The sequence below is a fragment of the Schistocerca nitens genome, chromosome 9, assembly GCF_023898315.1.
Source record: "Schistocerca nitens isolate TAMUIC-IGC-003100 chromosome 9, iqSchNite1.1, whole genome shotgun sequence".
NCBI classification, from domain to species: Eukaryota; Metazoa; Arthropoda; class Insecta; order Orthoptera; family Acrididae; genus Schistocerca; species Schistocerca nitens.
In genome coordinates this window covers 513,015,269-513,037,942 of record NC_064622.1, presented here as the reverse complement: position 1 = coordinate 513,037,942, position 22,674 = coordinate 513,015,269, and the positions used below count along the sequence as shown (strand labels likewise).

The 22,674-nt window shown below is 37.2% G+C and overlaps 1 protein-coding gene across 1 annotated transcript; it reads right to left on the bottom strand.

Moving 5' to 3' along the window:
- Nucleotides 1-1,105: 1,105 nt before the first annotated feature.
- LOC126204385 (integumentary mucin C.1-like) lies at nt 1,106-22,343 on the bottom strand. Its single transcript, XM_049938756.1, has 2 exons — nt 21,992-22,343; nt 1,106-1,194 (listed from the first exon to the last, which is right to left on the bottom strand). The coding sequence occupies exons 1-2, from the start codon at nt 22,341-22,343 to the stop codon at nt 1,106-1,108; spliced, it is 441 nt and encodes a 146-aa protein (XP_049794713.1).
- Nucleotides 22,344-22,674: the final 331 nt, after the last annotated feature.

Genomic DNA, 22,674 nt, shown 5'->3' with positions numbered 1-22,674 from the left:
TAGCATTTTCTCATCTGAGAAAAACAAAATGCGGTGCATTAGTTTTTGGACAACCCTCGTACATGCATTTTATGCGAGTGGGATCAGGAATTAACAGTTCATAAACCTAGGCATAGTTTTTTCCACTTTCAAAATTTGTCTTTCAGCAGTACTTGAAATGACACCTCTTGAAAATTAATTCTGACAAGCCATTCTCTCTTACAATTTTTACTTTTTCCGACATGCTTGTGCCAGACACTGATTCGAACCCAAAAATGCAGGTTACATGGAGACCTTGAGGGGACTGGAATTGCAAAAGAATTTATAGAACTGTATTGTCACGAAGGAGTCAAATCATGTGAATGAGAGCAGGTGTTAAAAGTTTTTCCGTCAACTGCCATGATGTTGCTAACCGGGTGACATTTGTCATCTGGAGTGACCTTTAATGAGACAGTGGCAGACTCCTGCAACAAGCCAGTCTAGGACAGGTCTGAATCAGTTGTGATGTGAGCACTGACTGGCATACTGGTTTTGTTTATGGTGTTTTAATTCAGACTCTAGTTATTATTGATGAAACACTGACACTACATGAACTGGACTTTGATTGGATAGCTTTCTCTATGCATTCTTTATGTGCATCGGAAACTAATAACTAAAATTAACAATATACAATGTCCTTCAGACAATAACATGTGCAGAAAGTGACCCAGACAAATAGCTCATTTCCAAGGAAACAACTCATGCACAAACACACACAATGCTCACCGTTTGCAACAGACTCTGCCAAACATTGTATCCTGCAGTTGGGGTAAATTGTTTCCACAAACAACTCCCTCACCTGTACCACTGTACTGCAGAGTGAACCAGACCATACCTCATCCCAAAATAATGAAGTATGTTCACCATCAAATGAATGATTCGGCTCTACCAAGACACCATCATGTCCACAAGTAATGCTGGGCATGAGGATACATAGGCTGTCTATAGATGAGTGACAATGAGGCACCCTTGCACCTAGCAGATTTGGATGTCAGTGTTATCATGGCTGTGCTTACACTCCACAAATAAACATTGACTCATGCTAACAAGAAGTCAGAGCCATGGGGCAGAACTTCACTGTATTGCTTCACTCCTCACAGTGCCTCAGCTCACTGCTAGAAGAAGCCTCACCATAACCCATGGTGGTGCCATCAAAGTGGCCACTGCCAACTTCAGCTGAATGATATCACACAAAAAATCAAATTAAGCTGTTGCACTCATGATCAAGCCAGCACAAAGCTGGCTCATAAACCCATGTTACAAATATGAGAGAGATGAAAACTTCCTAGGAAATCAACCCCCAGTATTGCTTCCTTGCCAATGGTAACGAAAAACAGTTAAGGAAACATGTCTTCTAAATCCAGGTTCTAGGTTCAAGACATGGTTCTGTATACTGTAATCAGTGAATCTATCTCCGCACAGAGTTGGAAGGCAGATAACACTGTTCGACATGGGTTCTATTTCTGATATTAAAGTATGTGCTTCTAGACCATTTTACAGTGGGAAATTCAAATATGTAAACAAAATATCGTTGTCAGGGATACTTTTTGTGTAATATGTGTATATATGTATACTCACAATTCATGGCAAACACAGAGACGTTATAGAGAAATATGGGTATGTTGCCGCATCCAGTAGTGATAGAACGTGATAATTTCTTCTGCAACAGCAGATGGGAAGAATCAGACATCATTAGGTTATCCCCCGCCACACCTATGTCATTATGAAAAAAGTCATCGTCATAACAGTGTATAGGTCACCATGTGGAAACATAGAAGTCTTTTTTGATAAATTAGAATTGTTGCTAAATACTATTTACAAAAAAGAAACTGTGATTATTCTTTGTGGTGATTTCAATATTAATCTTCTAGTTGAAAGTCAACAAAAAAGGCAATTTTTGGACATATTAAAGAGTTTCAACATGTCACCACATATAAACAATTCAACTAGAATAACAAACACCTCCAATAGCCTCATAGATAACATTTTCTCAAATATGTCAGAAACTGACATAGAGGTAACAAACATACATTTAGGATTGTCTGACCACAATGCTCTCACCATTGAAATCCCTTTAAGGTCAAAGGAAGGTAAAGGTGTAAATAATATTTACAAAAGAAACTTCTCTGTGGACAGCTGTAATCAGTTCATAAGTATCTTAGAAAATGAAAATTGGTTAGATGTTATGAAACAGTCAAGTACAGATGAGGCATATAGTGTATTTGCATCGATTTATATGATGAACTTTGAGATGTGTTTTCCAAAGAAACTGACCAGAATCAAGTCTACTGGATACGTAAAATCAAGTTCTTGGATGACTCTTGGAATTAAGAAATCATGTGAAAACATGAAAAAACTGAATTCAGAGTTGAGGGAGTGTACAAATATTGATTTCGTAGAATATGTAAAGAGGTATAGGAAAATATACCGCAGAGTAATTGCAAATGCAGAGTTATTAAGTAATAGTATGGAAATAAAACAGTCCAGAAATAAAACTAAAATAGCATGGGAAATTGTGAGAAAAGAAACCGGGGCACCTACCAAAGACAAGGAAATTATTCTAAAAGATGAGGAGAATAAAATGGTAGATAAATATGCCATGCCTAATTATATAAATAATTACTTTTTAAATGTACCGCAGACTTTAAGCAGGAATCTTGGGGAGCAGATTAAGATGGAAGCACCCAAGGCAGCCAGCAGTATGATGGCAGTTCCAACAAACGAAAAGGAAGTTTTAAAAGTGATTAAAAGTCTGAAGTCCAAGATGTCAGCTGGAGTAGATGAGGTGCCAATAATATTAGTAAAGAAAACAGCTAATCAGATAGCGAAACCATTAGCGCACATAGCAAACTTGTCAATGGCTGAGGGCGTGTTTCCACAAAAACTGAAAATTTCTAAAGTCATTCCCCTGTTAAAAAAGGGTGATAAACTTAAAATAGAAAACTACAGACCTGTCTCACTCCTCTCAACTTTCTCTAAAGTTTTAGAAATACTAATGAAATATAGAGTCACACATTATCTTAATATGCACAACCTGATAAACAGTAACCAGCATGGATTTCAAGCTGGGAGAAGTACCGAAACAGCTGTACTAGAATACACAAAAGAAATAATCACTAAATTGGAAGAGGGAAATAGTGTAGTTGGGATAAATCTAGATTTGTCAAAAGCCTTTGACACTGTTGACCACAGCATACTTTTGAAAAAGCTTGAAGCTATAGGTATCAGAGGACCGGTAAAAAAGTGGTTTGAGTCTTATCTGGAAAAGAGGATGCAGGTGGTTGAAATTACAGCACTAAATATTAATCAAAAAATTAAACTAAGATCAGATCCGAGGGAGGTCACAGTAGGAGTACCCCAAGGAAGTGTATTAGGCCCCTTGCTGTTCCTCATTTACATGAATGATATTCAGGTGTCAGAGAGAAAAGCTAGAATCATGTTATTTGCTGATGATACTAGTTTAATAGTTAGTGATACGAAGCAGTCATTGCACAGTACTGTGAACCATGTCCTACAAGATATACAAAAATGGTTTAGTGCTAACAAGCTAACACTGAATGCAAAAAAAACTAATTATGTGCAATATGGAAAAATAAGTGAACAGGACGACCTAAATCCCACCATGGAGGGCAAACAACTTGAAAGAGTACAGCATGTTTTGTGCTTAGAATAATTTCAAGAGTTTGTAGTAATGACTGTACCAGATTAGTATATTTTGGCTATTTTCAGTCCATTGCATCCTATGGGATAGTATTCTGGGGAAAAACAAATTGTTGTCTAAATGAGATTTTCAAATTACAAAAACGTGCTATTCGGATAATGACCCACAGCCCACCTCAAACACATTGTAGGCCCCTTTTTAAAGCATTGAAAATTTAACAATTCCATCATTATACATTCTGAAATGTCTGTTGGTGATCAAAAGAAATCAGGACAAAATGAAAACCAATACAGACTTCCATAATTACGATACACGGCAATGTAAAGACCTCCACATACAAGCTGTAACAAGGACCCGAAGCCAGAAACATGTATGTAATCAAGGCATCAAACTTTTTAATGCACTACCAAAACATATCAAAGAGCTGGAAAATGAGGATAAATTTAAAACTGTTCTAAAGAACCACATGCTTGACAAATGCTATTACAGCATAAGCAAATATCTCTGCGCAACTGTATAAAATATATGTTTAAGTTTATGTGACAAATGAAATTACATCAGTGCATAATAAATTATGTTATAAAACACTTATTAGTTGTATATTGTATTAAACATAAGATAGATTAATATGAATTCAGCACAGATACAAATTTTGTAAAGATATTATATAGTTGTTAAAATGTACCCTGACAAATCCTATATCACAAATGTGATCATTGGGATGATAATAAATAAATAAATTAATTAATTAAGACCACCTGAAACATCTCATTAACTCTAATGGCGACAGCCGGTCGCTGCCTCGGCAGTAAAGCTTCACGCCTCCTAGGGGCAGGTGTATCGAGTTTACAACAGTGGTGTTAGCCGCAATTTGTGTCAGTCTTAACGAGTGGGTGTTTTGGCTGACAAGTAACTGTCTGTCATAATTCCGAGCACGGTTGAATTTTTTAGTTCTTGTGTGTAAACTGATTGAGCCTGGTGCTGAAGGTGAAACGACTGCTTGTTTTTACACATCAGCGTTCTTCTAGTTCCCTACTATTAATTTAATACAGGTGTATTACCAGAGTGGTATTTTTAAATTTGCAGAAATGCCACGTCGTCGTGGATGTCGATATAAGCCGGACAACTTCTGCTACATCTGTGGGAAGTTCACTTTTTATAGAAATAGGAAGAAAATTTCTTCAGTCATAAAGAAAGCAAACAAACATTACTTTGGAGTAGAGGTAGGAGACCAAGATAAAGAATGGGCACCACATTTCTGTTGTGCTACATGTTATTGCAAACTAATTCAGTGGTGGAAAGGTAAAGAGAATGTGGCGTGGTTTGCTGTTCCCATGGTGTGGAGGGAGCCTAAGGACCATGTTACTGATTGTTATTTCTGTCTAACAAAAATTCAGGGTTTTACAAACAAAAAGTCGAAGAGGCACATTGTTTACCCAGATCTGCCTTCAGCGAGAATGCCAGAGCAGCATTCCGACAACCTTCCAGTACCTTCAAGAGCTCGAGGTCAAATTCCGAGTGACAGTTAAATAAGTAGTACTGAATAAATCACAGATGATGATCCTTTATATCACTGCACAAGTGAGTCATCGCCACATTTGTTAACACAGGTAGCATTAATGATTTAGTACGTGATCTAGGACTAAGTAAACAAAAGGTGCAGCTGCTTGGTTCAAGGTTACAAGAGTTTAATCTACTGCACCAAAGTGCTAAAATCAGTTTGTTCAGGCACAGAGAACATGCCTTTATTTCTTATTTTTCAACTGACGAAGCACTGTTATTTTGCAATGACGTTGCTGGCCTGTTGAAAGTGCTGAACTTCACTTATATTTCAAAGGAGTGGAGACTTTTCATAGATGCATCGAAAACCAGTCTGAAGGGTGTTTTGCTCCATAACGGAAATGAAATACCCTCTGTTCCAGTAGCTTACGCTAGTTTGACAAAAGAGAATTACGAACTCGTACAAAGGATGCTAAATTCATTAAAATACAATGAACACAAATGGAAAATATGTGCAGATTTCAAGGTAATTGCTATGGTACTGGGAATGCAACAATGCTACACAAAGTATGCCTGTTTTCTTTGCGAGTGGGATAGTCGAGACCAAAATTCTCACTACGTGAAGAAGAAATGGCCTGGGCGAAGATGGAAAGTTGGCGAAAAGAATGTACAACGTGAAAGTCTGGTAGCTCCTGAATATATACTACTTCCACCGCTTCACATCAAACTTGGCTTGATGAAACAATTCGTGAAGGCCATGGATCCAACAGGCTGTGGGTTTGCATATCTAGCTACCAAATTCCCCCATCTTTCAGCTGCAAAAATAAAGGAAGGTGTATTTGTGGGCCCGCAAATCAGGGAGCTGCAGAAAGATGCAAATTTTGAAGCATGTTTAACTGAGAAAGAAAAAAACCACATGGGACTGTTTCAAGATGGTGTCGGAAAACTTCCTTGGAAGAAGAAGAGCTACTAACTACAAAGCAATGGTGAAGGATATGATCAAAGCATATCAGGATTTGGGGTGCAATATGTCTTTGAAGGTACATATGACGGACTCTCATCTGGAATACTTCACAGAGAGTTGTAGTGACGTATCGGATGAACATGGGGAAATATTCCATACAGACATTTCTACCATAGAAAGTCACTATGAAGGGAAGTGGGTACCTTCTATGTTAGCAGATTATTGCTGGAATATCATTCGAGAGAAGAAAGATTCACAATACAAGAGAAAAAAGTGATGTGCATTACAATGCAGTGGCTCATTGATTGTCAATTTTCTGTAATTTTTCATGTCAAATAAATGCTTCAAAGTGTATACACAAAGGTTACTGTGTTATGTGTTAGATCCCACCCTCCATTAATGTGATGAACTTATAGCATCATAAAGATGTGCATTTGTTTGTCGAATTTCACTTCACGTTTGCTGCACTATATCAGAAATTGAAAAGAGAAATAAAATTGCGATTACTCATAAACTATCCCTGACAGAAAAAACCAAAAACAGTTTTCAATTCAGCTCTCAAAATACAACTAGGATCACAATATTTTTTATCAGAAATAGAAAAAAAGGTTTTTTTTTTTTTGTAGAACAGTGAAAATTTTTTTTCCCCTTGGTGGTAGTAGCTCATGCAGCATGGCACTCACTTCAGACCCAGTGTTGAGAAGAATGTATTGGTTGCAGGTACGATCCAGGATGTCCCCTTATGTGGGGACAGTGTGCAACTTGACTGACTTGCATGTTCAGTGGGCAGGTGATGTGTAGTAGTGCAATGGCCCAAATCATTCTTCCCATTTGGGTAAGTGCAAGATGCCGAATAGTTGCATGCTTTATTGCTGAAACATACTTGAAACAAAGAAAGGCCTGGTCATGTCTTCTTATTTGAGATGTTTGGTGATAACTGGATCCAGAGGCTACATTAAATTTTTAAATAAAATCATTCCACTTTTGGCTGTTAAAACGTTATTTACTGAAATTGCAATTTCAGCATGTGGTCATTTTCAAGCATTGTGGGATGTTGTTATCCGTTCAGTAATATAAAGCTGTGATATGGTGTGTAAGTGCAGTTGCATGAGGTGGTGTGAATTTATCTGCCTTTCCATATACCATACATATTATAAAGCTGGTGAAATAATCATATAAACACTTAAGTTTAAATTTTATGTAGCAGGCATGGGAAATGGATCACATCTTCTTGCATGAGTTGTTGTCACCTGGCTGCTTGTTTGTTGAGACTGGCTTGGTTCACTGCCCTAGGAGATGTAGGCAACATCATCCTCAACAGTGTCCACACACACTTGGTTCTGCTCACCTGCCTACTGCCTCATGTCATGGCATGATTCCTGCCTGAGGCAGAGTTGGTCATTTTTGTCTGATAAAGTGATATATTGTCAGTGTTATAATATGGCATGAAGTCTTTCTGCCAAAGTTAGTTTCTTTTATACTGACGCACTCAAGATCATTAGTAATTGTAACTGAGGGGATAATGTTATAATTCAACATGCCCACAGGATGTGGTCTAGCACAAGTGAGACATAAATTAAAGACTGTCTGAGAATGCATCTTGATCTCTAGATGTTCATCATAAGTACCTTGGCACAATTACAGTTCCAGAATCCTGTGGGTGCACTGACTTTACTCTGTTGTATTTGTTGGTAGATAGTGTAGTAGTGAAGGCAGCAGAGGATCAAGTAGGTAAAAAAACGAGGGCTAGTAGAAATCCTTGGGTAACAGAAGAAATATTGAATTTAATTGATGAAAGGAGAAAATATAAAATTGCAGTAAATGAAGCAGGCAAAACGGAATACAAACGTCTCCAAAATGAGATCGACAGGAAGTGCAAAATGGCTAAGCAGGGATGGCTAGAGGATAAATGTAAGGATGTAGAGGCTTATCTCACTAGGGGTAAGATAGATACTGCCTACAGGAAAATTAAAGAGACCTTTGGAGAGAAGAGGACCACTTGTATGAATATTAAGAGCTCAGATGGAAGCCCAATTCTAAGCAAAGAAGGGAAAGCAGAAAGGTGGAAGGAGTATATAGAGGGTCTATACAGTGGTGATATACATGAGGACAATATTATGGAAATGGAAGAGGATGTAGATGAAGATCAAATGGGAGATATGATACTGCGTGAAGAGTTTGACAGGGCACTGAAAGACCTGAGTCGAAACAAGGCCCCGGGAATAGACAACATTCCATTAGAACTACTGACGGCCTTGGGAGAGCCAGTCCTGACAAAACTCTACCATCTGGTGAGCAAGATATATGAGACAGGCGAAATACCCTCAGACTTCAAGAAGAATATAATAATTCCAATCCCAAAGAAAGCAGGTGTTGACAGATGTGAAAATTACCAAACTATCTGTATAATAAGTCACGACTGCAAAATACTAACCCGAATTCCTTACGGACAAATGGAAAAACTAGTAGAAGCCGACCTCGCGGAAGATCAGTTTGGATTCCATAGAAATATTGGAACACGTGAGGCAATACTGACTCTACGACTTATCTTAGAAGCTAGATTAAGGAAAGGCAAACCTACAATTCTGGCATTTGTAGACTTAGAGAAAGCTTTTGACAATGTTGACTGGAATACTGTCTTTCAAATTCTGAAGGTGGCAGGGGTAAAATACAGGGAGCGAAAGGGTATTTACAATTTGTATAGAAACCAAATGGCAGTTATAAGAGTTAAGGGGTATGAAAGGGAAGCAGTGGTTGGGACGGTAGTGAGATAGGGTTGTAGCCTCTCCCAAATGTTATTCAATCTGTATATTGAGCAAGCAGTGAAGGAAAGAAAAGAAAAATTTGGAGTAGGTATTAAAATCCATGGAGAAGAAATAAAAACTTTGAGGTTCGCCGATGACATTGTAATTCTGTCAGAGACAGCAACGGACTTGGAAGAGCAGTTGAATGGAATGGATAGTGTCTTGAAAGGAGGATTAAAGATGAACATCAACAAAAGCAAAACGAGGATAATGGAATGTAGTCGATTTAAGTCGGGTGATGCTGAGGGTATTAGATTAAGAAATGAGACACTTAAAGTAGTAACGGAGTTTTGCTATTTGGGGAGCAAAATAACTGATGATGGTCGAAGTAGAGAGGATATAAAATGTAGACTGGCAATGGGAAGAAAAGCGTTTCTGAAGAAGAGAAATTTGTAATATCGAGTATAGATTTAAGTGTCCGGAAGTCGTTTCTGAGAGTATTTGTATGCAGTGTAGTGATGTATGGAAGTGAAACATGGACTATAAATAGTTTAGACAAGAAGAGAATAGAAGCTTTCGAAATGTGGTGCTACAGAAGAATGCTGAAGATTAGATGGGTAGGTCACATAACTAATGAGGTGGTGTTGAATAGAATTGGGGAGAAGAGAAGTTTGTGGCACAACTTGACTAGAAGAAGGGATCAGTTCGTAGGACATGTTCTGAGGCATCAAGGGATCACCAATTTAGTATTGGAGGGCAGGGTGGAGGGTAAAAATCTTAGAGGGAGAACAAGAGATGAATACACTAAGCAGATTCAGAAGGATGTAGGTTGCAGTAGGTACTGGGAGATGAAGAAGCTTGCACAGGATAGAATAGCATGGAGAGCTGCATCAAACGAGTCTCAGGACTGAAGACCACAACAGCAACAGTGTAGTCTACTTCCTCGTTCCTAATTCCAGTTATTGTCCACAATAAGCAATGTCCTTTACGAAAAATTTTAGAGGAGCGAATATTTCAATAAACTTTCTAGTTTACTTAGCATCTTGTGTAGAGTAGGCTCCAGTTCTTATTTTCTATGGGTCAGAGTCTTGAAGCTGAAATTCTCACATTGTAGGTCCATATTGAGTATAAAAGTATTTCAAAGTTTTATAAAAGCAGCTAAGATAGTACTGACATGCCCAAAATTCGAAAAATGATACTGGTATCAACAACTACTGTTAAGGAAAAGTAATGCTAGAGGAAGATGTCCCATTACAATAGGGGTTACAAAACAGTGTCACTAATAATCTCAGCATGCTTGCCTAGGTGGCTCAGTAATGTGGTGAACTTGGAGTAACTTATTTTTTTTAGGAGGAAACGTGGCAGCTTGGGTTGTGATCTGAGATGAGCAGGACTCTCATCAAAATTATGTGATGTGTGTGGCACCACAGCTGGTCAGAGAGCAAGAATGAATGAGCTCTTAGGCCATGACACAGAAGAAAATCATTCAAAGTGTCTGTGCATTGCTCCATTGGCTGAATTCTGCATAGCAGTGCAAACGAGTTTGGTGGAACTGTATGCTACACAATATGCATGACGTAATTGATCAACATTCCATTGTGATGGTTTGTTGGACAACATCTCATTGGTATGCAAATGACTTGCAGTCATCATCACACACACATAAGATCAGTAGTTCGTGCACATTGTTTGTCAGGTGTAGGGGGGGGGGGGGGGGGCACTGATTTCACCAGTACTGCACAATATCACTTTCACATTTCAAAAAAGGCAAAACTTGTTCCTGATGTGGCGAAGCACTAAATGAATACTAAACAGGTCACTGTCTTGTATTCAAATGTCTCTGGTTCCATTGTTGTTTCATACAATATGAGATAAAGAACGTAAGATAATTCATAGTAGTTGTTGACATTGATCATGGGATCACCAATGTAGAAGGGGCCAGGGAAGGGTGCTAGCAATATAATGATTATTACCATATATTGAGAATATATACACTTTACTACTTGGCAGCAATATATAAGAATTCATGTGGAGGCAAATTAAGATCAACATGAGCTGAGTCCAAAGATAGTCCTGCAGTAGGGATCTGTGCTGCCAACCACAGAATTTTCTTATATTAACCAATGCAGTCACTGCTGGGTCACAAAAAGCAAAATCATTGAGAATTTGTATAAGAAGTTGCCATCTTCATGCATAGTACTCTATAGTAATTCCATACTTGTAGGAGCTTTCTTAATATAATTCAGCTCACCTGACCACTTTCTAGTACCATAATCATTTATTTCTCCATTAGGTCATCATGAACATAACTGGTTGTGAGCACTGTATTCATATAGAGACTTCTAGAATTAAAAGAAAGCTGATGTAACATACATAACCATTTATTTCAGCTTCTGAGGAATGAATAAATTTAAATAAATGCTGATGATGAATTTATGACCTTTATTCAGGAATATATGCAATATCAAGTTCCTGAAAGAAGAAAAAAAAAAAGAAAAAAAATGCATTTAACATGTGGATTCATTATACTATTTTTTTCTATTTAAAGCATGAAATCAACTTTGAGGATATAAATTAATAGCTTTTTTTAAAAAATACTTGTCTGTTTACATCATCCAAAAATTCAGTTACCCTTTCTCATGATATGCATAATTCAACTGCCAACTGTTTTTCTTGTGAATGAATGGTATGAGCATATTCACTGTAGTGACAATGATATCAGTATGAAATTTAGCCACCAAAACAAATATACTGAAATGTTCTACATGTAGTAAAATATTCCACTTGACAAGGACTATGAGCCAAAAAGCAAAAACACAAAGCAAAAGTCAAAAGGAATCTTCAAAACTTCTTAGCACACTGAACCTACTTATGTTAGGTATTGAATCTCATTCCTTTTCTTGGAGCAGTATGCCAACAAGAAACCAAGAAAAATAGCTGTAAGAAGGTAAAACTGAAAAATTGGAGGTTCAATTTTTTTTTCGTCCAATATATGAGTTTATGAAAGGAAAAGACAGACCAATAAAATGCATTCTTATTTTCCAGTTTTCCAGCCAAACAAAGAGTATAGGATGAAAGTGTTCACTGCACAGATACCAAGGCAATGGAGTTATTAAAGACTTATCTGTTCATGTAAAATGGAAGGCTTTCAAACACTAGGAATTTGTATTGTAAAATGTTGCAAAAGAGATACTAGACTAGGATTGAAACATGAATAAAATAGACATTACATGCATCACCAATTGAGCTTATCATTTATTGATTATTTACAGTTGACTCTGCTGTACTAACAAACAATTTATCTTCCTTAATGGCTGCCACAAGTTTGTTAGTTCTGTAACAGAAATTCTTTGTGATGATTTATTTATTTATTTATTCATTAATCCATCTGTAAACAATTTCCATTGAACAGATATCAGGGAATAAACAGTTTCAATTACATTTATACATACAACATAACAAACTCATTAATTTCCTTAACATAACACAAATGAGATAAAAACAAAAATAATAACATCTCACTGACCACATGAAATTCACATGCTCATATTCACATTTTCCTAATTTTACAATTTCACCATTTCATTTCTGCAATGTACACCATGCACTCACTAATCTTTGCCATCTTACATTCTGACAGCCTCACTCTGTCTTAGGCACCCAAAATAACAATAAACAACAAGCAGCAGCGGGCTAATTCTTATGTAATAAAAAATACATACCTTCTATGTTCATGCATCCTGGTTTATGGATGTTGTTGTTGTTGTTGTGGTCTTCAGTCCTGAGACTCGTTTGATGCAGCTCTCCATGCTACTCTACCCTGTGCAAGCTTCTTCATCTCCCAGTACCTACTGCAACCTACATCCTTCTGAATCTGCTTAGTGTTTTCATCTATTGGTCTCCCTCTACGATTTTTACCCTCCACGCTGCCCTCCAATGCTAAATTTGTGATCCCTTGATGCCTCAAAACATGTCCTACCAACCGATCCCTTCTTCTAGTCAAGTTGTGCCACAAACTTCTCTTCTCCCCAATCCTATTCAATACCTCCTCATTAGTTACATGATCTACCCACCTTATCTTCAGCATTCTTCTGTAGCACCACATTTCGAAAGCTTCTATTCTCTTCTTGTCCAAACTGGTTATCGTCCATGTTTCACTTCCATACATGGCTACACTCCATACAAATACTTTCAGAAACGACTTCCTGACACTTAAATCTATACTCGATGTTAACAAATTTCTCTTCTTCAGAAACGATTTCCTTGCCATTGCCAGTCTACATTTTATATCCTCTCTACTTCGACCATCATCAGTTATTTTACTCCCTAAATAGCAAAACTCCTTTACTACTTTAAGTGTCTCATTTCCTAATCTAATCCCCTCAGCATCACCCGATTTAATTTGACTACATTCCATTATCCTCGTTTTGCTTTTGTTGATGTTCATCTTATATCCTCCCTTCAAAACACCATCCATTCTGTTCAACTGCTCTTCCAAGTCCTTTGCTGTCTCTGACAGAATTACAATGTCATCGGCGAACCTCAAAGTTTTTATTTCTTCTCCATGGATTTTAATACCTACTCCGAATTTTTCTTTTGTTTCCTTTACTGCTTACTCAATATACAGATTGAATAACATCAGAGAGAGGCTACAACCCTATCTCACTCCTTTCATAACCACTGCTTCCCTTTCATGCCCCTCGACTCTTATAACTGCCATCTGGTTTCTGTACAAATTGTAAATACCCTTTTGCTCCTTGTATTTTACCCCTGCCACCTTCAGAATTAGAAAGACAGTATTCCAGTTAACGTTGTCAAAAGCTTTCTCTAAGTCTACAAATGCTAGAAATGTAGATTTGCCTTTTCTTAATCTTTCTTCTAAGATAAGTCGTAAGGTTAGTATTGCCTCATGTGTTCCAACATTTCTACGGAATCCAAACTGATCTTCCGCGAGGTCCGCTTGTACCAGTTTTTCCATTCGTCTGTAAAGAATTCGTGTTAGTATTTTGCAGCCGTGACTTCTTAAACTGATAGTTTGGTAATTTTCACATCTGTCAACACCTGCTTTCTTTGGGATTGGAATTATTATATTCTTCTTGAAGACTGAGGGTATTTCACCTGTCTCATACATTTTGCTCGCCAGATGGTAGAGTTTTGTCATGAATGGCTCTCCCAAGGTCATCAGTAATTCTAATGGAATGTTGTCTACTCCCGGGGCCTTGTTTTGACTCAGGTCTTTCAGTGCCCTGTCAAACTCTTCACGCAGTATCTTATCTCCCATTTCATCTTCATCTACATCTTCTTCCATTTCCATAATATTGTCCTCAAGTACATCACCCTTGTATAGACCCTCTATATACTCCTTCCACCTTTCTGCCTTCCCTTCTTTGCTTAGAACTGGGTTGCCATCTGAGCTCTTGATATTCATACAAGTGGTTCTCTTCTCTCCAAAGGTCTCTTTAATTTTCCTGTAAGCAGTATCTATCTTAACCCTAGTGAGACAAGCCTCTACATCCTTACATTTGTCCTATAGCCATCCCTGCTTAGCCATTTTGCACTTCCTGTCGATCTCATTTTTGAGACATTTGTATTCCTTTTTGCCTGCTTCATTTACTGCATTTTTATATTTTCTCCTTTCAACAATTAAATTCAATATTTCTTCTGTTACCCATGGATTTCTATTAGCCCTCGTCTTTTTACCTACTTGATCCTCTGCTGCCTTCACTACTTCATCCCTCAGAGCTACCCATTGTTCTTCTACTGTATTTCTTTCCCCCATTCCTGTCAATTGTTCCCTTATGCTCTCCCCGAAACTCTCTACAACCTCTGGTTCTTTCAGTTTATCCAGGTCCCATCTCCTTAAATTCCCACCTTTTTGCAGTTTCTTCAGTTTCAATCTGCAGTTCATAACCAATAGATTGTGGTCAGAATCCACATCTGCTCCTGGAAATGTCTTACAATTTAAAACCTGGTTTCTAAATCTCTGTCTTACCATTATATAATCTATCTGATACCTTTTAGTATCTCCAGGATTCTTCCAGGTATACAACCTTCTTTTATGATTCTTGAACCAAGTGTTAACTATGATTAAGTTATGCTCTGTGCAAAATTCTTCAAGGCGGCTTCCTCTTTCATTTCTTCCCCACAATCCATATTCACCTACTATGTTTCCTTCTCTCCCTTTTCCTACTGACAAATTCCAGTCACCCATGACTATTAAATTTTCGTCTCCCTTCACTACCTGAATAATTTCTTTTATCTCGTCATACATTTCATCAATTTCTTCATCATCTGCAGAGCTAGTTGGCATATAAACTTGTACTACTGTAGTAGGCATGGGCTTTGTGTCTATCTTGGCCACAATAATGCGTTCACTATGCTGTTTGTAGTAGCTAACCCGCACTCCTATTTTTTTATTCATTATTAAACCTACTCCTGCATTACCCCTATTTGATTTTGTATTTATAACCCTGTAATCACCTGACCAAAAGTCTTGTTCCTCCTGCCACCAAACTTCACTAATTCCCACTATATCTAACTTTAACCTATCCATTTCCCTTTTTAAATTTTCTAACCTACCTGCCCGATTAAGGGATCTGACATTCCACGCTCCGATCCGTAGAATGCCAGTTTTCTTTCTCCTGATAACGACGTCCTCCTGAGTAGTCCCCGCCCAGAGATCCGAATGGGGGACTATTTTACCTCCGGAATATTTTACCCAAGAGGACGCCATCATCATTTAATCATACAGTAAAGCTGCATGTATGTATGCATGGATACAAGGACATTTTATGATGCTCTACAAATACCTGCACCAGTGTGCAATATTTCATGCCTTAAAATGACATATTTTGGATACATACACTCAATCCTCAGTTACAGAATCATATTTTTGGAAAAAAGTGAGAGGAATAGGTACAGAAAAGAGCTGTACAAATAATAGCAAATAGTAGCAGTAGGGCCCATTGTATTGATTTATTCAAAAAACTGGAAATTCCGACTGTCCCATGTGAATACATTTTCCAGACTGTATTGTATGAAGGGAAAAATACTCATCTCTACGCTACAAACAGCTCAATACATGAGCATGAAACTACATACAGCTGCTACTTATACCTAAACAGGAAAAATAAGTACAAAACATAGAACAGTTTGCTATATAATGGACTAAAACTGTACAACAGGCTGCCACGGGAAATAAAAGGTGTAAATGCATTTGATTTCTTAGCCAAAAGCTAAAAATGTATTTATTAAGTAAAAGTTGTTACAAGTAAATGAGTATTTAGAATAATTGTAGATAGCTATTCAGTAGACACAAATACAGCATAGGCCTATATAAAGTAACAGCATATGGCATAATTATAAATTTTGTAAGAATTGATGTCTAAAAATTGTAAGAATTGAATTGCAAACATAGTAAGAACCGATGTACGCTTTAGTTCATAAGACACAATTGGTGACATCCATACAATTTGTATTATTATATGGATGAATAAACATATCAATCAATCCCTCTTTTTCTGAAGCTGATTCTCTCTATCATTTAGATTCAATGTATTGTTTTTGGCTACATACAGATAAAGAGACTAAATAGCCTCTTAAGTTATTTGTGAAAATCAATGTATTTTTAATGCATTTTATTCTATGTGGTAATTTATTATACAGTATATGCCCTGCAGTTGTGAATACAGTATATGCCCAGCAGTTGTGGCATCTTTTTTGGTTAATATCTGCCAGTCGCTATATAGATAATAATCAACCCTGTTTTACATATTATAATCATGTATGTCTGTTTAATTATGCAGTGCTACTTGCTTTCAGACACATTATTGTTGCAGACATATATAGTGAGGGGAAGTGCTCTAAATTTATTTCTGTACAACTGTCTTGGAAGCAGATCTGCAATGCATCTAACAGCCTTCTTTTGAAGTTTTATTAACCTATGTGTGTCTGTGTGTGTGTGTGTGTGTGTGTGTGCTGTATTTCCCCAGACTATAGCACAGTATGATAGGTGGGGATAGCTTATGCCATGTCAAATGCTTGTCAAGAATGATACCCAAGAATTTGTGATCCTTGCTCCTTTGAGAAGTGAATTATCTGGTTCAAGGGAGATATTGTCAGTCTTTGTAGTTTTAGTTACTCACAACCATACATATGTTTCCCTATTTGCATTTACAAACAAGTTGTTTTCACTGAAATTTTTGTAAGCCTTCCTCAGACTTGGAATTGCACTTGATTGCAGTCATTTTTTACCATCACTCAAGTGTCACCTACTGCTGATGTCATATGATTTACATACAGGATGAAAAGAAGGGGTTTGAGAACCAACCTCTGAGGTACACCAAACTTTACTACTTGAAATTTCTGGTACAGTTACAGCAGTGCTACTTTCCTTATGCTTCACTTCTACACATTGCTCTCTGTTTTTCACAAACAACTTTATGTCAGCTGCCTTTCCCCTAATAACATAATAGTTTGGTTTGTGTATTAGTCTAGTATCACACATGTGATCAATTACCAAATGCATTTGAGATGTCAAGGAAATCTCCCAGACTTTTCTTTGTTCATCTGATGGTCCAATGACACTAGCTACAAAGTTAGCTGTGCTCATGGTGGTAGACCTACATTTTCTAAAACCATGCTGTGTCTTGTTGAGTGTGTTATTCTTCTCTATAAAATGTAATGTTCTACCTTGCAAGTCCGTTTCCACAATTTTACATAAGAAAAATGTGGTAGTAACTGATCTATAGTTCATGAGATTTTTCTTATAATTACCCTCATAAACATGCACAGCCTTTGTCTTTTACAGATATTTAGGAAATATCGCATTTTACAAAGCTGAGGTCTCATTGACCATTGAGTACAGTATTTTACTGCACAATGTCATCTATGTTTTGGGGCTTTAGGCTGTGCATTATTATTGCTAATTCACTTGCTGGTAGCTGAAAATATTTTCTGTGACACTGGATATGTTATTCATATTTCTTGATATTTTTGAGCTATTGTTTTCTCTTATGAGTTTTTTCATTAGTTTGACATACTGATTAAAAGTATTGCTGACAACATTTGAATCTTTCCATTCCTTCCTGTCTTTCTCTAAAATGATATTACTTCTATTTTCCCTATTAGATACTTTCCTACAGCCATTTATGTGGAACCACACAGTCTTAGAAATGTTTATGGAAATTCAAATTTCATTCTGATAAAAACTGGATGTAGTTTTTCTTGTTATTCTTCTACAGGCTCTCTTCTTGTTCTTGTGTCAATGCTAGCTGCAGTTTTGCTTATCAGGCAGTTTTTGAATGCCGTTTTCAGATCATTTTTGTATACTGTGTGTGTGTGTGTGCGTGTGTGTGTGGTCCATCTTCTAGTATTTCCCTTACTTAGATTTCTGGTTAATATAGGGCAAGAAAAGTTTATATATGAGCCCAATGTTAACCAGAAGTACTCCCACCTCCCCTATATGTTATTTATTGAGTGTAGTCTTTCCAGTCTCCTCCTTTTAATAATACTTTTAGTCTATTCAAATTTTCTGGTTTCAGCTTTCTAAATTCTAACTGTATTTTCTCACAGAAAACATTGATCCCTGATAGTTCAACTGTTTGTCCATAATGATCTGAGACTGCAGCATTTATTACATACACAGTTTACCTACTCAGGAATCTTTCTTATTACATGATTTATCAATGTTTGTGAGGTGTGACAGCATCTTAATGGACTTTCTACATCTAACTTCAGGTTGTAGACATTTATCAGGCTACAGAATCTTTTGTATGACCACTATCTTTTAATGTATCAATATTTAGATCCCCACTTATAACTGTATATGGGAATTCATTAATGGCCTTATCTAGAAGCACTTCTGGCTATTTAAAAAAAAAAATGTTTATTTGTGTCCTAAGTGACTGGTACATATCTAATATCAAAGATCTAATATCAAACGCTTTCTCCCTGCAACATTATATGCATAGCTACTGCTTCTAAAAGCATATATGAATTGTTTTCAACTGGCCATGGAGTAATTCCATCTCACTGCTTATGTACACTGCAATTTCCCCTCCCTTATGATTAGCTCTACAGAAATGAGTTAATCTTCTGTTACCTAAACTGCAAACAATTCTTTCAGTGCAAATGAAACGACAAAATTTCAGAGACATTATTGGTCTCACACAGATATATGTACATAAAATCTTACTTCAGTCTCTGTCAGGCTTTGTGACGACATAATAAAGACTTCCAGCATCTCAGTTGGCAATAAAATTTCTATCTCATCAAGTTTCTTTGACACATACTGAACATTTTGATGCAAAATTTTTATGTTGGAATTAGCTCTGTTACTTTTCCACCCACCTGAGAGAACAAAAATTCCTGATTCCTATTGTGTGTGGGCCTGTGACTTCTTCCACTTTTTCTGAATAGTAGTAGTAGTAGTAGTTTATTCATCCAGAGACAATGTACATTGCATGGATTTCATCAAAAAATACATTCCCCAAGGGAAAAATATATATTAAAAAAACAAAGATGCTGTAACTTACCGAACGAGAAAGTGTTGGTATGTTGATAGATACAATAAAAAACACACAAACACACACACAAATTTCAAGCTTTCGCAACCCAAGGTTGCTTCATCAGGAAAGAGGGAAGGAGAGGGAAAGACAAAAGGATGTGGGTTTTAAGGGAGAGGGTAAGGAGTCATTCCAATCCTGGGAGCGAAAAGACTTGCCTTAGGGGGAAAAAATGACGGGTATACACTCACACACGCACACACACACACACACACACACACACACACACACACACACACACACACACACACACACACACACACACCTATCCATCCGCACATATACACAGGCAGACGTATCTGCCTTCCTCAAACAGGGCTGGTACTATATATGTGGTTTAACTTTGTATTGAGCACACATGAAAGTAAAAGTGAACGCACATCATGACATGTGCAAGGTGGCACAGTGGTTAGCTAGCACACTGGACTCACATGACAGGTCAAATCTGTGTCCAGTTACCATGAATTAGATTTTCTGTGATTCCCTATATCACTCCAGGCAAGTGCCACATTGTTTCTTTTGAAGGGCACAGGCAATTTCCTTCCCCATGCTTGAAACAATCCAGGCTTGTACTCCATCTCTAATGAAGCTGATGTTTGCAGGATGTTATGCTTCCTTCCTTCAAGTCACTACATGTTGCAACTGCCCTTATTAGAAGAGTCATGGGTATCATCCATAAAGAATATAGAATTCTCCAACCATGACATGGTCGCGTATACAAACAGTGATCTAATACTGTCAAATGTTTTTTATTTCAGTCTTTGATCACAATATGAATTCCTTAGACAATTACCAGTTTCAGCAAGAATACAGAATTCACCAACCGCGACATGGTCGCGTATACAAACAGTGATCCAATACTGTCAAATGTTTTTTTTTATTCCAGTCTCCGATCACAATGTGAATTCTTTAGACGATGGCTGGTATCAGTCCGTAATGACCATCCTCAGATCTTTTTACACCATGTTCCAAAATGATAAGGCCATAATGGCATTGTCAAAACATATAAATATAATCAGGACAGCATCGTCATATAGATCTAAAATAAGGTGTAGAATAGGCCACATTATCCGCACGCTCATTACTGCAACTGGATACCTCTTTTTTTTTTTTTTTTTTTTTTTTTTTTTTTTTTTTTTTTTTTTTTTTTTTTTTTTAAGCAACCTAGAAATTGCCTATGAAAGATAAAATGTCAATATGACAGCTGAAAAAAGGACAGATGGGTCGGCTGCCAGGATGTTATTTAGGCGTGCACTGGTCTTAAGAACTTAACCACTAGAGGGCTTTACATACAATGTCATATGTCTCCTACAGAAAACTTTTACACAACATATTAACAAGCAATAAATAAAATATATTTATCCTCACATTTGTACATCATTTTTATCCTGGAATATCCATTATTGCAATAGCTGTATTCTTTTGTACAGCATGCCAGAATGCTGACCACTGATAGTGTTGAAAGTGACCATTAGAAACTAAGTGCTTTGTTGTAGGCAATAATTATTACCAATCCTAGGTCACAGAATTTGTAGGTTCCTTCCTAAAGGAGGGACAAGTGAGAAGGATAAGAGCTCCCTGAAGGAGGGACAAGTGGGAAGGATAAGAATTTTATACAGACTCACACAACAGTTAGGTTTTTCTCAATCTAGAGAACAGTGATTACGTGTAATTCAGATCATCAGTGGTCCACATACTTAGCATAGGTAATCTTAGTTTCATGTCCCACTTTCATATTTAGACAGAAACCAAGTACATTGTTACAGATTACAATTTATCACAATGATATTGCAATTCCACATTTCCATCTCTCCCCTCTGCTCACTCCGCAAAATATATATATATATATATATATATATATATATATATATATATATATATATATATATCTTTGACACACACACACACACACACACACACACACACACACACACACACACACACACACACACACACAGTAAAGCTGTGAGGACGGGGCGTGAGTCATGCTTGGGTAGCTCAGTTGGTAGAGCACTTGCATACGAAAGGCAAAGGTCCTGAGTTCGAGTCTCGGTCCGGCACACAGTTTTAATCTGCCAGGAAGTTTCTATGGCACATGATTCAAAATGTTTTTCTGTATTTAGATGGTCCAATTCTGTTTTCACTTTGAACTGTAGTCCTACTCTAGAGCAAATGCATACCCCACCATTTTTAAAAACACTTTGGCGATAATGTGCTGCTAAATTAAAGTTGCTTATATTTATGAGACTTAATTCACTAGCCTTACACCAGTGTTCAGATAAATAAATACAAGAGACAGCAGCAAGATTGTTTAAAGCTACTTCTAGGTATAGCACTTTGCTTTTGAGGCACTGAATATTCTGACACATTATCCTGACTAGTTTGCAAGTATTTTTTCTTTTGTCATTACATGGTAATGTGCTGCTTTTTCCATAGTAGTTGTGACTTATCTACAAATTTTCTTGCTGGTTTGTCACAATCTTTTCCTTTTCTTTGTCTGAGGCCATAAAAAAATCCTTATTTAATGATGTACATGTACCTTGTCTTTGACTCCTCCTTAAGCAGTGTTGTGTTGCTGCAACTGCTGATAGTTTTGTTGCTGCTGTTGTTGGTTTAGTTTCTACTGCTTTTGTTATTGTTGGTTCTGTTGCTACTGTTACTGTTGTTGGTTCTGTTGCTGCTGCTGTTGTTGCTGCTGCTGTTTCTGCGGCCGGAGGTGGTGGTGTAGTGGTTGTGGTGGTGGTGCTGACAGGATTCTTCATCCGGTTACTGTCTTTGTTTCTTTCAAGTTGTTTCTTTTCTGTTGATGGTGGATCTGTTGTAGTATCTGTTGGTTTTGCTGTCATTTCTGCTGATGGTTTTGTTGCTGTTACGGATGGTGGTTTGACCATTTCTGATAATTTTACTGCTGCTAATGGTCATGATATTGATGATGCTGTTGCTTCTGTTGTTGTTGCTACTTGTGATGAACCTGCTTTTATTGATTTTTCTGATGTTACGGTTACTGTTGGTGATGGTGCTACAGATGTTTGCTGGTGCCTTTTTATTTCATCCAATACTTTTTGTGCTACAATTTTCTTCCCTAGGCTATTCAAATGAAGTACATGAGAAGTGTGGAATCTCCAACCAATGCCACTAATATCAACAACACAAACATTTTCGAATTGACTGCATGTACTGGAAAAACTCTCATTAGCAGTTCTAATCTCTTTGTTCACACAA

Excerpts from the sequence above, each read along its gene's own strand:
- LOC126204385 (XM_049938756.1), bottom strand. The coding sequence starts at position 22,343 with ATGGTCAAACCACCATCCGTAACAGCAACAAAACCATCAGCAGAAATG. Across the intron at positions 1,195-21,991 it reads AAGGAGGAGTCAAAGACAAG|CTGAAGTTGGCAGTGGCCAC; the intron begins GTACATGTACAT and ends GATATCATTCAG.